Source organism: Ornithorhynchus anatinus, chromosome 4, assembly GCF_004115215.2.
Source record: "Ornithorhynchus anatinus isolate Pmale09 chromosome 4, mOrnAna1.pri.v4, whole genome shotgun sequence".
NCBI classification, from domain to species: domain Eukaryota; kingdom Metazoa; phylum Chordata; class Mammalia; order Monotremata; family Ornithorhynchidae; genus Ornithorhynchus; species Ornithorhynchus anatinus.
Window position 1 is genome coordinate 83,171,223 of NC_041731.1, and position 13,897 is coordinate 83,185,119.

The window sequence follows — 13,897 nt, forward strand, 5'->3', positions numbered from 1 at the left end:
GTTTAATTTGTACCTACCCCAGTGCCTAGAACAGTGCCTGGAACATAGTATGCATTTAACAAATGCCATTGGGCAAAACAAAACAAAAACTACCCACATCCGTATCCCTAGAAGTACATATAAGGTAAAAGGAAGAAAACAAATGTCTACATGCCCTTCCTAAATTAAAACTCCTTTGGAGTGGTCATGTAACATTAACTGTTTCCCAGGTTCAGAGCTGGAATTGTAGAACTCAATTCATGATGATGGTCTGATAACTTCCATTATGTAAATCCTGTCTGTTTTCCCATCTCTATTTTAGATGCCCAAACCTGTAGACTACTCCTGTCAACCCTGGTAAGTATTTCTTATGGGAACTCTAGAGAATGAGTGGGGCCAGAAGGTTGAGACACAATGTAGCCTAGTGGAAAGAACATGAGACTGAGAGTCGAGCCAGTTCCTCCACAGGCCTACAGCTTGACCTAAATCAAGTCACTTAACATCACCATACCTGTTTCTCCAGCTTTCAAATTGGGATAAGGTACCTACACTCTCCCTGCTCTTAGATCTTGTTCACTCAGTCATATTTATTGAGCACTCACTGGGTGCAAAGCACTATACTAAGCACTTGAGAGAGTACAGTATAGCAGTAAACAGAAACATTCCCTGCCGACAGCACCTCACGTGGAACAAGGTCTGAATCTGATCTGATTATTTTGATTCTACTGTAGAGCGTGGCATAGAGTAAGCATGTGACAAATATTGTAATCATTATTATTATCATCAGAATGATATAATGATCTACACTGTCATTGATTAAAGGTTTCAGACCCTCAGAAAGATGTAGGTAGCATTAGGGGTGAAGTGCATTCAGCCATTCCCTGTAAAATGTTTTCAAATTTATTGACACATGAATTTAAATTTTCTCCATTTTGCATACTCTCTCTCTCTCCTCACCTCCCCACCCCATACATTTAGGTATTCCATTCTTGTGGAAGAGTAATAGTCCTGAATCCTCTGGAAATATACATTATTTACCAGAGTGTCCTAGAACAAACAGTAGCTATGTTCTAAAAACAACTCAGAGAATACCATATTTTTATGATGGTATTTGTTAAGCGCTTACTATGTGCAAAGCACTGTTCTAAGTGCTGGGGGGATACAAGGTGGTCAGGTTGTCCCACGTGGGGCTCACAGTCTTAATTCCCCATTTTACAGATGAGGCAACTGAGGCACAGAGAAGTGAAGTGACTTGCCCAGAGTCACACAGCTGACAAGTGGTGGAGTCAAGATTAGAACCCATGACCTCTGACTCCCAAGCCTGGGCTCTATCCACTGAGCCATGCTGCTTCTCATATTTCATTGTGTTCATGAAATAATCCTGTTCTCCCCCATCCTCCACACCTATACCCCCCACAAAAGTCACATGAATACAAAATGATTTAAATAGAATGGTGTATTGATCTGTTAGAAGAAATGACTAAAAACAAGTCCTGGAGCAGCTGTTATTTTTCCAGTCAGATGACAAAAGTATGTGTTTTTGAAGTAGTATGGTGTAGAATGAGTTCGGCAACCATCTGTCTCTGAAAATACAAGTATAGTCTCACCTAGATGATCTTTTTTTCAATCAAATATCTGAATCTGAGTTCCTTCGTTTGAAACATCTGGTCAATACCTGTTCTGCCTCCTACTAGACTCTGAACTCCATGTGACACAGAAACTGTGTCCAACCTGATTATCTTGTATCTACCTCTGCACTTAGGTCAGTGCTTGGTGCACAATAAACACTTAACAAATGCTACTATTATTATTATTATTATACCGTGGTAGAAATCTCAGCATGGTGCTCTTTGGAAAAGTAGGTCAGTGGAGGAACTAAGACAGGGGTTTAATTCCTTGTCCATGTCATGCTTTCTTTAGTTCAGGTTTCCCATGGAAACCAGAAACTCTCTCAGAAAATAACTGGGTATGCAGAGAAAATGTGATCGGGACCCACGAGGTGTGAGCTAAGGAGTTTGAAGGGAAGACAGCCACCTACATCCAGTTCTCTCTTGATATGAGGATTACGTTTGTGAGTTCTCAGGATGTACGACTCAGCCATTCCCCACATGCATAAAAAAGTTTTCTCTGACACTGTGGTACATTGTACCTGAACAGGCTGATGTCATCAGATAACATTCTGTAATTCCCGAATGACATTCTAGCTAAAAGACACAGTGAAAATACATGTTGGAGCAGAACTGAATATAATCACTTGCCTCTTGTGTGACCTTGTCCAAGTCATGTAACTTTTCTGGGCCTCAGTTTTCAAATTTGTAAAATGGGGTTTCAAGTGCTCTCCTACTTAAACTGAGCTCTATGAAGGAGGCACAGCGACTGTGTCTGAGCTGTTTATCTTGTGCCCACCCCACTGTGTAGTACAGTGCTTGGTACATTTAACACTATTATTCTTACCATTATTGTTACTAATCCCTATTTGTTTATATCTTTGCACTATATCTAGTACCTGGAGTTACAGTCAAATAGTTAAGCATGTAGAGATACAGACAAGGGCCACCAAATTTGTCAAGTCCTAGGGAACTAATGAACCCTATAGGTACTTGTGCATTCAGTAAACAAGAAGCCAGACAGTAGACCTTTTGCATCTAACTCTGGACCGTACTCTTATAGATGACCCAAGACAGGGTCTGAAACAAAAGGTGGAAAGTAGCATTGCTTAGTGGATAGAGCAAACAGGCCTGGAAGTCAGAAGGGCCTGGGTTCTAATTCCAGCTCCCTACTTTATCTGCTGTATAACCTTGGGCAAGTCATTCACTTCTCTGTGCTTCGTTCTCTCATGTGTAAAATGGGATTTAGAACTGTGAGTCCTATGTGGGACAGGGACTGTGTCCAACCTGATTAACTTAGTACCAGTGCTTAGTTCAATACCTGGCATGGAGTAAGTGCATAACAAATACTATTAAAAAAAAACCCAACATCATTTTATTAGTTATATTAGAAATTAGTAAAGTAACAAGAAAGAGGGACATTTAGTGTTAGAGACCATGAATTATATTTTTCTAAATAGTTTAGGCAAAGAAACACAGATTCATCCAAATTCAGTAGACAGTTTAAAATGAAAGGACTTGCTTGTATGGAGTTAAATGATAAACTTCTCCAGGAAATCAAACCTTCATTTTTATAAACTCTGGCTCAGTCTTAAAATTATGAGAGACAATTGGACTCTGGATGATGATGTATTGCAGTGCTATATATTGCAGTTGTCAAGAAGTAAATTGTTATCTTTTCAATATTTTTCTAGTTCAAAACATATTAAAAAACACAGTGGGCAGTACTTACAGTAAGTCAGGTTCATATTGGCAAATGGAAGTGGACTGCTCCAGTACATTTTCCAGGAAATACAAGAAAAAGCTTTATTTGTGTAAATTATTTATGTTAATGTCTGTCTCCCGCTCTAGACTGTAAGTTCACTGTGGGCAGTGAACATGTGGGCCAACTCTATTGTATTTACTGTCCTAAGCCCTTAGAACATCTGCACATGATAAGCTCCCAAAAATACCACCGATGATGATGATCAATAAATTATCCAGATAAATGAGGTAATGGCATCTCTTTGCCAGCATGTTTTAGATTCTAGAAGGTTATTGCAGACCTGGGCCTCTAACTAGAAACCATTGGCAGTTTTGGAATTACTTCCTGGGTCTTTCTTTACCCTTGGAATGGTCTGTAGGGAGATTAAACAAGTCACATTAGTGATTCTGGTTAACATGTTTTTGGCTATCTGTGTCTGGTCTGCACAGACAGAATAAAGCAGAGAATCATGTTGTTGCTTCAGTTTTCAACCTCCCTGTCCTGGTATTATAATAGGGGCTCCCCATGAGAAGTGGTATATTTTTCAAGGATTTTACATCAACAAATATCTGACTTTTTTTTCTAAATATGTCTTTACTATATAAAACAGCCCCTCCCTTTGCTCCCCCTCTCTTCAGGCGAAGTTGATTCTGAAAACACCCTTGGAGGATTTTTTTCATCCACAGATTTAGAATATTCTGATTTAATTGTTAGCATTTAACAAATGAGAGACAAAATAGTAAAAGTAAGACTTCTATGGGAAAATTCCACATTTTATGCCTAACCCCATACCAGCTTTACTCATTCATATTTCCTCCCTCACCTTCTTAGCCCTTTGTTGTTGCTCTGAATTTATTTCTCTGGTGCTTTATGCTATATGCCAGGCAGTGTTCTAAGCACTGGAATAGATATAAGTGAATCAGGTTGGATACAATCCGTGTCCCACATGGGGCTCACAGTCTTAATTCCCATTTTACAGATGAGGTAACTGAGGCTCAGAGAAGTTAAATGTTGTGCTCAAGGTTACCCAGCAGAAGAGTGGCACAGCAGGGACTAGAACCCAGAACCTTCTGACTCCCAGGCCCCCGATCTATTCATTAGTTCATGCTGCTTCTTCCAGGGCACCATGGGTTATACTGGTAGTCATTTCCCTGCTTCTGTTCTCTTGCTTTAGTGGGGCCCCAGAGCTTGAGATCTGTAATACCTTTTTCAAACTTGTCAAATCTCCTGTTTTTCTGTTTTCATTTAGTTTAGTTTAAATTATTTCTATGCCAAAGTCCATTTCTAGGCCATCAGGACTTAACTTTCTAACAAAAGCATTGAAGCAGGGAAACTCTTCAGCAGGGTGAGACTGTTTAGACCATAGAAACCCAGGGCTGGAAGGAGCCTTGAAGCTGTCATTCTATCCTTGAGGCAGGGCTAAACTCCAGCTAACCCAGACATAGGTACATTATTTTCAAAGGCCTCAAACAAAGGACATTCCACAATCTGCTCTGCACACAGTGAGTGTAAATACGATTGAATGAATGAATGAATCTGCTTTACCAAGCTAATTATAAAATACCTTCTCAGGGAGAATCCTAGTCCAAAGATTTGGTAATGAAGAAATAAAAATGAAAAGTAAAAAAAATCTCAAAAATGGATTCAGCGCAGTAAGCTGTGTGAAGAGCAACAGGTGTAAATCCCACTAGATCATAAACCCCTTGAGGGGAGGGATCATGTCTACCAATTCTATTGTGCAGCACTTTTACAAGTTTTTAATGTAGCTCTTTTCACACAGTAAGTGCTCAGTAAATGCTATTGATCAATCAATTGATCGAAAAAGTCCTGTCTCTTCACCATTAAAAGCTAAATGCCACGCAGATCGAGAAATGATATCCAGGAATAGTAATAGTATTTATCAAGTACTTACTTTGTGCAAAACACTGCTGCACACCAGGAGAGAAGACTATACAAGGGGAATTAGACCATTGTCTCTGCCTCCCAGGGGCTCACGCTCTAAGAGCTGGACAGTCTAAGACTCCTTGGCAAACCTGCACACTTTCAGAATATCCAATATCTGATCACTGAAGAAGATAGAAATTGCAGGGTGGAAATCTAGAATTTTACAGGTTAGAAGCACACTATCTACAACCCAGAATATTTTGCCACTGATGTGCGTGCTTGCCCTTTTGTAAAATGCTTGTTTATCCTCGTGACTATTTATTCGGTTGTTCCACTGTAATCTCACCATCAAAGGTGCATACTCCATGCCTACTGTGGGCAGTCCTAAGAGCCATTATATGAAGTCCTGTCCAGGGGTCCCCACAGCTAGGAAGTGCTATAGAATGGAAGCGACTTTCTGCCCTGCCCTTGTGTAATGACGATGTTTGCGAATCTCATTTCTTGCAGGTATGCAGGAGCCATGGAAAGGCTGCAAGCAGAGACTGAACTGATTAACCGAGTAAACAGTACATATCTGGTGCGGCACAGGACCAAAGAGTCGGGGGAATATGCAATTAGCATTAAGTAAGTAGGACAACCCCATAGTAAAAATAGATTTCCAGTTTTCATAATTGCTTAGACAGCCTGATATGTATAACACCGATACTGAGAATCCCAGCTCTATTTTTAGCGGAGCTAATAATGCATACCCATGCCATTTCTGAATGATATTTGCTGTTAGAAAAATGGTGGTAACTGGTGTAGGCTGCTAATTGGGCTACAGCACTTCTTTTGTGTTTAAGTATTTTAGTTAGCGGATTTCAGCAGTATTAAGTACCAGGTGGTTCATTTGTGGTCTCCCAGTTCAGTCCCAGTGTGAACCTGCCAGGCCACTGTAGCTGAGATCAGACTTCAGAATGCTTCTCTCTCTCTCTCTGACACCGAATTGTGCTCTTACTACCCTCCCCAAACACTGGCTGCATCTTCAGCCATATTCTAGTAAACCCATTTTGTTAATTAGCTGTCAGCTGAGTATTGGCAGAGGTATATATTTTGTCTTCCGAAATTATTCTTGTAGTGTTCTGGGGGCATGCCCTCAGGTAATTATTGATCTCTGCTGATTAAAAACACATTTATATTCATAAGTTATTCATTGCCCACAGGTACAATAACGAGGCGAAGCACATCAGGATTGTAACAAGAGATGGCTTTTTTCACATTGCAGAAAATAAGAAATTTAAAAGTTTAATGGTAAGCATTGATTAGGGTCTGTTCAATGTGCAGGCCTCAAGCTCGCTGCTCTCGTGAAGCCAGTTATTAATAGTCTAGCTTCATAGAAGTTTGGCAGGCTGAAAAGTTATTAAGAAGAAGCTCATCATTAATTTTGCAGTGGAATCTCGTTCTGTTTCCAGCCAAGTCTGCGATGGATATGGAAAAGTTCTCTCAGTGTATTTTAATGATAATTATTTAAATGTTGGGGGGGTCAATCATTTCTCTTATTTGTTTTATTAAGTTTTCCCTTTCCTTTTTGCAAAAGGTTTCAGTGAAGTTCCCTCATCATTTAGCCTTAGATTTCAGAACCTGATGAAGCTCTTAGTTTCAGTGTCATACCTGGAAGCTCGTTGTGAACAGGGAAAGTGTCTGCCAACTCTGTTGTATTGAACTCTCCCAGGTGCTTGTACTCTCCCATCCCTCACCTCAAGAGACTGATGAAATAATAAATGTGGTATTTATCAATCAATCAGTATGTTTATTGAGTGCTTACTATGTGGAGAGCACTATACTAAGTTCTTGGGAGAGAATTAGCAGACCCATTTCCTGCCCATAATGAGCTTACTGTGCTGAGCCCTGTACTAAGTTCTGGGGTAGTTATAAAATAATCAGTTTCCATGTGGGGCTAACATTTTAAAGTAGGAGTGAGAAAAGGTATTAAATCCCCATTTTGCAGATGAGAAGACTTAGGCTTACCCAGGGTCACACAGCAGGTAAGTGGCAGAGCCAAGATTAGAACCCAAGTCCTCTGAATCCCAGGCCCGTGCTGTTTCCACTAGACGACAGTGCTTTCCTACACTTCATTGTTTGTGATCCACACTTGTCATTTGAAGTTGAATATAGCCTGTAAATGGAAATACAGAGTCAGTTGGCTGTGTGTTTGTGGGGACTGGAGGGTCTGATATCATAATAATAAAAATAATGATGGTATTTAAGTGCTTACTATGTACAAGACACTCTACTAAGAAGCAGCATGGCTCAGTGGAAAGAGCATGGGCTTTGGAGTCAGGGCTCATGAGTTCGAATCCCAGCTCTGCCACTTGTCGGCTGTGTGACTGTGGGCACTTAACTTCTCTGTGCCTCAGTTCCCTCATCTCTAAAATGGGGATTAAGATTGTGAGCCCCACATGGGACAACCTGATTCCCCTATGTCTACCCCAGCGCTTAGAACAGTGCTCGGCACATAGTAAGCGCTTAACAAATACCAACATTATTATTATTATTATTATTACTAAGTGCTGGGGTGGATACAAGCAAATCAGGTTGGGCACAGTCCTTGTCCTATGTGGGATTCATAGTAGAGAAGCAGTGTGACCTAGTGGATAGACCAAAGGTCTGGTAGTCAGGAGGACCTGGGTTCTTTCCCGGATCTGCGACTTGTCTGTTTTGTGACCTTGGACAAGTCACTTAACTTCTCTGTGCTTCAGTTTCCTCATCTGTAAAATGGGGATTAATACTCTCAGCCCCATGTGGGACATGGACTGTGTCCAATCTCATTATCTTATATCTACCACATTGCTTAGTACAGGGCTGACATATAGTAAGTGCTTAACAGATATCACATTAAAACAAAAAAAAGTTGGAAAGCACTACAGCCCTGCATTTGAACCTTTAATTTGTTTGGGAGTTTGATATTGCTGCTATTATGTGGAGGACAATTTCCCAAAGGATGATGTGCTGGCCAACTTGATTTTCTATTGTAGATTTTAAGCTCCTTGAGGGCAGGGTTCATATCGACTAATTTTACTGTACTCTTCCAAGCCCTTTGTATAGTGCTGTGCACACTCAAAAATAACATAGATTGTTCATTTAATTGATCTATCATAGTGTCATTGGTCAGTATGCTGCCTAGGCAATGGAATTTTCTGATACAGTTTAGCTCTGGGTTGCCAACGTAACTTTGTGGTTGTGTGTCTGGCTTCCAAGGTTCAGGTTAGTGCATTACCTCTGTTTTCTATAGGCTAATTGCCAACCCAAAATGAATGACTCATTCGATGAAGCAGTTTGCAATTGTTTGCTATTCTTCTTGGATATTTGCCTCTAGGGCATAGTCATTGGCATTCAGTTATTCATGAATGAGTGTCTCTAGGAGTTTAGTTGATGCCGGTGGTCTGTTTAGTTGAAAGTTTCTCAGCGGTGTGGAAGTATCTCCTAACACCTGCATCCAGATCTCTTGTTCTGTCTTCTAGCCTGGCTATGTAGACTAAATTAAAGAGAACCGGGTCTATTTACTCATCCCGGCAGTATCGGTTGGCAATAGGGAACAAATCAGACAAGCCAGCTTGGACTCTGACCCAGTGATACAGTTCCCATCCAATAGTCTTGGAACCTGGATGAACTATTTACTTCAGAGTCCAGATATTTCTTGTATCTACCCAAGCACTTAGATCAGGGCTTGACACATAGTAAAGACATATAAATATCACAGTGATTATTATTACTTTTGATGGTATCAAATGCTATCTTCATGTTTATAAAGAATTTTAAAATCGTATTGGTGCTGGTCCCTGCACTTTTCCGGTCCTTGATGGGTAGTGAAGACCATCTCTCCTGTGCCATGTTTTAGTCTGAAACAACACTGTGATTCCATGTTTGGTTGTTTGGTTTGGATCTTCAGGAGCAGATCCACAAGAAGACCCTCAAAGGATTATGACCTGCCTGCTGACTTATTACAGTATTGGCCTACCACAGGAATTCCCAAACCCATCCAGAGATTTTACAAATATGAGACTGAAAATTTTCACTGAATGGTTAATTGGTCAGTGCATTGCCAAAGAATCTTAAATAGAGAAATCAAGGAAACCCAGCATACCTTTTGGGAGGTGACATGTGGAGATGTGAGATAGTAATGTATCAGAATTTGGTCCAAAATCAAGATAATTCAGAAGGGATTTGTGATGCCTTTCTGGAAAATGTCACTGTATCATCAATGGTTGTATACTGGATTACATTTTCCCATAGACTTATACCAATTGTTTATATTTATTGATCTCCTACAGTGTGCAGCGTGCTATACTAACTGAATTAGTAGGCAGGATCACTGCCCTCAGGGAGCAAACAATCTAACAGAGGAGATGGATACTAAAATAGATTACAGATAGAAGGAAATAATAGAGAAATACCGATATGGACCTAGGTAGTAAGTGTGGAACCCAGGTGCTGAGAGGACCCAAGTGCTCAAGTGGCTGTTGGGGGACACTAAGTGGAGAGATTAAAAATTGATCGGCAGAGGCTTCCAGCAGGAGCTGGGATCTCTGAAGACCTTGGCAAATGGGGAGAGCAGTGATGTGTCAGATATGAAGGGAGAGGGAGGTCCAGATGGGGAGTCATCCTTGACTCAGCTCTCTTCATCCTTGACTCAGTTCTCTCGTTCACCCCAAACATCCAATCCGTCACCAACGCCTGCTGGTTTCACCTTTACAATATCGCCAAGATCCACCCTTTTCTCTCCATCCAAAAGCTATCATACAGGGACAAGCTCTGATAATATCCTGGCTGGATTATTGTGTCAGCCTTCTCTATGATCTTTCTTCCTTCTGTCTCTCCCCACTCCAGTCTATTCTTCATTCTGCTGCCCAGATCATCTTCCTGCAGAAACACTCTAGGAATGTCACTCCCCTCCTTAAAAACCTCCAGTGGATGCCTATCAACCTCCTCACGAAACAAAAACTCCTCACTCTGGGCTTCAAGGCTCTCTAACACCTTGCCCCCTCCTACCTCACCTCTCTTCTCTCTTTCGATTGCCCACCCCGCATGCTCTGCTCCTCTGCCTCTCACCTCCTCACTGTCCCCTGTTCACGCCTATCCCGCCGTTGACCATGTCCTACCACTATCCTGGAATGTACTCCCTCCTCACATCCACCAAACTAACTCTCTTCCCCTCTTCAAAGCCCTTCAGAGAGCTCACCTACTCCAAGAGGCCTTCCCAGACTGAGTTTACCCTTTTCCCTCTGCTCCCTCTGCTCCCTCCCTGCTCCCCCTCTGCCGTCTGCTCCCTCCCCCTTCCCCCTTCACCTTCCCTCAACTAAGCCTCCTTTCCCTCTGCTCCTCCCCCACTCCCCCTCCCCTCAGCATTGTGCTCATTTGTATATATTTTTATTACGCTATTTATTTTGTTAATGAGGTATACATCCCCTTGATTCTATTTATCGTGATTATGTTGTCTTGTTTTTGTCCGTCTGTCTCCCCCAGTTAGACTGTAAGCCCGTCATTGGGCATGGATTGTCTCTATCTGTTCCAGAATTGTACATTCCAAGCGCTTAGTACAGTGCTCTGCACATAGTAAGCGCTCAATGAATACTAAAGAGATTAGGAGGCACAGTGACTAGGTTAGCTTAAGAGGAATAAAGCATGGGAGCTGGAGTGTAGTGGGAGAAGAGTCTGTATAAGAGGGAGAGAGCTGACTGAGTGCCTTAAAGCGGAAGGTTCATGTTTGATAGCAAATGGAATGGCTACGAACAGTGAGGTGACTGGATGGAGAGGAAGGAGTGCCTTCCTCCATTCAACTAGGTTCTCTTCCAGAAACAGTGAATCAGTCGTATGTATGAATGCTTACTTTATGCAGAGCAGTGTACTAAGCACTCAGGAGATTATGTTATAACAAAATTGGCAGATATGTTCCCTGCCTCCACTGAGATTGCAGGCTAGAGTCCAAGATCACTCTGAGGTAATGGCCAAGCAGTACACTGCACCAGCTTCATATTATTTTTTTCTTTTTTTAAATGAACTGTACTGATAGCAGCACCTGCATTTGTAGCCACCACACCATCTCTTTCCTGCTTGTAGTCCTGCCTCCCTGCCTTGGTCAAACTTATGGAACAAGGCCAAAAATTGAACAATACGTGGTGGTGGCAACAGTAGCCATTTGGGAAAGGAATGTGCCATTTCCTTCCCCCTCCACTTCCCCCCCCCCCCCCCCCCCCATCCAGCCCTGGCCCTGGTCTCATACTTTGGTGATTTAGAGAGTCAGGGCTGCACTCAAGAGAAAGGGAGGGCACTGGCTATGCTTAGCTGGCCACAGGCTTCTGGAATTCATATAGGTAGTTTTTAAAGTATGAGTGATGGGGGAGGGACACTGGGGAGCAACTGAGTTTCAGGGGCAGGAATGTACAAAGAAACAGGTCAAAATAGTAAGGGAGTGGGGCAAGAAGAGTTGGGTGTGAAGAGGGAATTGCACCTCTAGTGATTTGATGTAATTTCTGGGCCCCTGCTTTCTTAAAATCAGCAAATAGTACAGGGAGTAGCCCCGGTTGCCTATGCTGTATTGTAACCTGGGTATGGATATGTACAGGCGCTAGACCTAAAATTACCATATCTATATGTTTGAGAAAGTCCATTGGCTTTTCCCGTATGCCTTTATTGTTACTGTGGGCAGAAGCTAAAGATATGGAATCTTACATAATCCCTGACCTGCGCGGGTGACGATCCTAGGCTAAAAGAGAGTGGGAGGAGATCAGACACAGTGGAGAAAAGCAAATTGAGCAAATCCAGTAAAAACAACAATAAAATGCCATCAGATGTATGTAAATATGTAAATATCTTCATACTCTGCTATTTCCCCTATCTGAAATTGATTTCAGCAGCGTGGCTCAGTGGAAAGAGCATGGGCTTGGGAGTCAGAGGTCATGGTTCTAATCCCGGCTCTGCCACTTGTCAGCAGTGTGACTTTGGACAAGTCACTTAAGTTGTCTGTGCCTCAGTTACCTCATCTGTAAAATGGGGATTAAGACTGTGAGCTCCATGTGGGACAACCTGATTACCTTGTGTCACCCGAGTACTTAGAATAGTGCTTGGCACATAGTAAGCACTGAACAAATGCCATCATTATTATTATTACTTCAATGTTTTTCCTCCTCTAGATGTAAGCTCCTTGTGGGCATCACATCTACCAACTCCATTATATTGTACTGTCCCGAACACTGAGTTCAATTTTGTGCACAAAGTACATGCTCAATAAATATGATTGAGTCTCACTGCTCCAGCCAATGCTACCATTCATTAACAGTCCCAGTTTTCTTAGTGTTTGAACAGTTGTGAAGTTGTGAATGGGTTACTGTGTACTCTACAACACAATAAGCACTCAATAAATACAATTGAGTGACTGACTGACTACTAAGAAGCAGAGTCAAAGACAGTGCATTGTATCCAAAATAGTCCAACAAACACATGCCTAGTGTGGAGATGGCTGTCAGACCTCGAGCTTCAGTCAGTCTGTGTCGACATCAAAAGAAAAATCTCAAGGTTTGTAGTCACATATATGTCTGAACTGTATGTTCACCAAATGTTTAGTTGTTAACCAGAGACATTTCCTATATTCTTAGCTAGCCGCTAGATGGTTGTGTTTGATGGTATGATCATAATGAATCTGACTAGTATGCTGGCTAGTATAAGGAAGGATGCACTTATAAATACCTGGCTAAGTGAGGCTTTGAGCTGCATCATTAAGGGAGACTCGCTCAATATATTATACATTGGACAGATCGATCCAATGCTATTTTTCCAGTGCCCTTCCTGCAACCATTTCAAAGCACTTTGCTAAGGATATAATTTTAAATTAAAACGAGTTATGGGAAGAGCCAGGTGAAACAAGTTGGCCTGGAAACATTTTTTTTTTTTTGAACAGGTCATTTTCTCAAAGGGAAAGACATGGTTGACAGAAAATGAGCCTCTTAGGAAAGGAAAATAAATAAAATTTATTCGGGGAATCAAGCCCAGGAAGTGGATTTTCCATGGCAAAAGCAGTTTGTGCTGAATATACACAGTCTCTTAACTGTGAAGTTCTCTGAGAAGCAGAGCCCTGTGCTGAGAACCCTAGGCAACAGCAGAGTCCTGCACAAATTGAAAACACGAGGAAGGAACCAGCAGATACACAAATCAAAAATTACAGGAGGCCAGCTGGGAAGGGGCAAAAGCCCACTCAGGGGTCCCCTCCTCATGTCAAGAGAGATCAACCTGAGCTGAACCTAGAAAATGTCTTTGGACGGTAATGAGACTGCACTGTGCTGTGGTTAATATGGGACTTGAAAGAAAACCTCAGGTCTCGAGACGAATACCAGGATTGCAGGCTTTGAATGTAAAATTGAATACTATTGAATGAATGAATAAAAGAAAGGAACTCCATAAAAGGGGACAAACCAAGAGGTTGAAAAGGATCTCCACTGGAAGGGGCCAATCATTATTAGCTTTGTGTTGTCAAGGTTTGCCTCAAGAAAGCTAACTACTAAGACTTAATGTTATAAAACAAGTCATGCAGAGTTGCCATAAGTTAATAGAGAGCCATAAGGCCTTCATTTTGCATGATTCTATGGTATAGCAAGCAGGAGAGGTCTGGAGTTTGGAGTATATTGAATGGAGAAAACATCCATAAGTATGA

General features: G+C 41.6%; 1 protein-coding gene across 2 annotated transcripts in view; it reads left to right on the plus strand.

The window, feature by feature from the left end:
• The window catches only part of VAV3 (vav guanine nucleotide exchange factor 3), a 333,180-nt gene that overhangs the window by 305,969 nt on the left and 13,314 nt on the right, over nucleotides 1–13,897 (plus strand). For both annotated transcript variants that reach the window (XM_029063268.2, XM_029063269.2), the window contains exons 22-24: nucleotides 302–336; nucleotides 5,722–5,838; nucleotides 6,417–6,504. In XM_029063268.2, coding sequence (XP_028919101.1) covers nucleotides 302–336; nucleotides 5,722–5,838; nucleotides 6,417–6,504 — 240 coding nt within the window. The remainder of the gene's footprint in view (nucleotides 1–301; nucleotides 337–5,721; nucleotides 5,839–6,416; nucleotides 6,505–13,897) is intronic.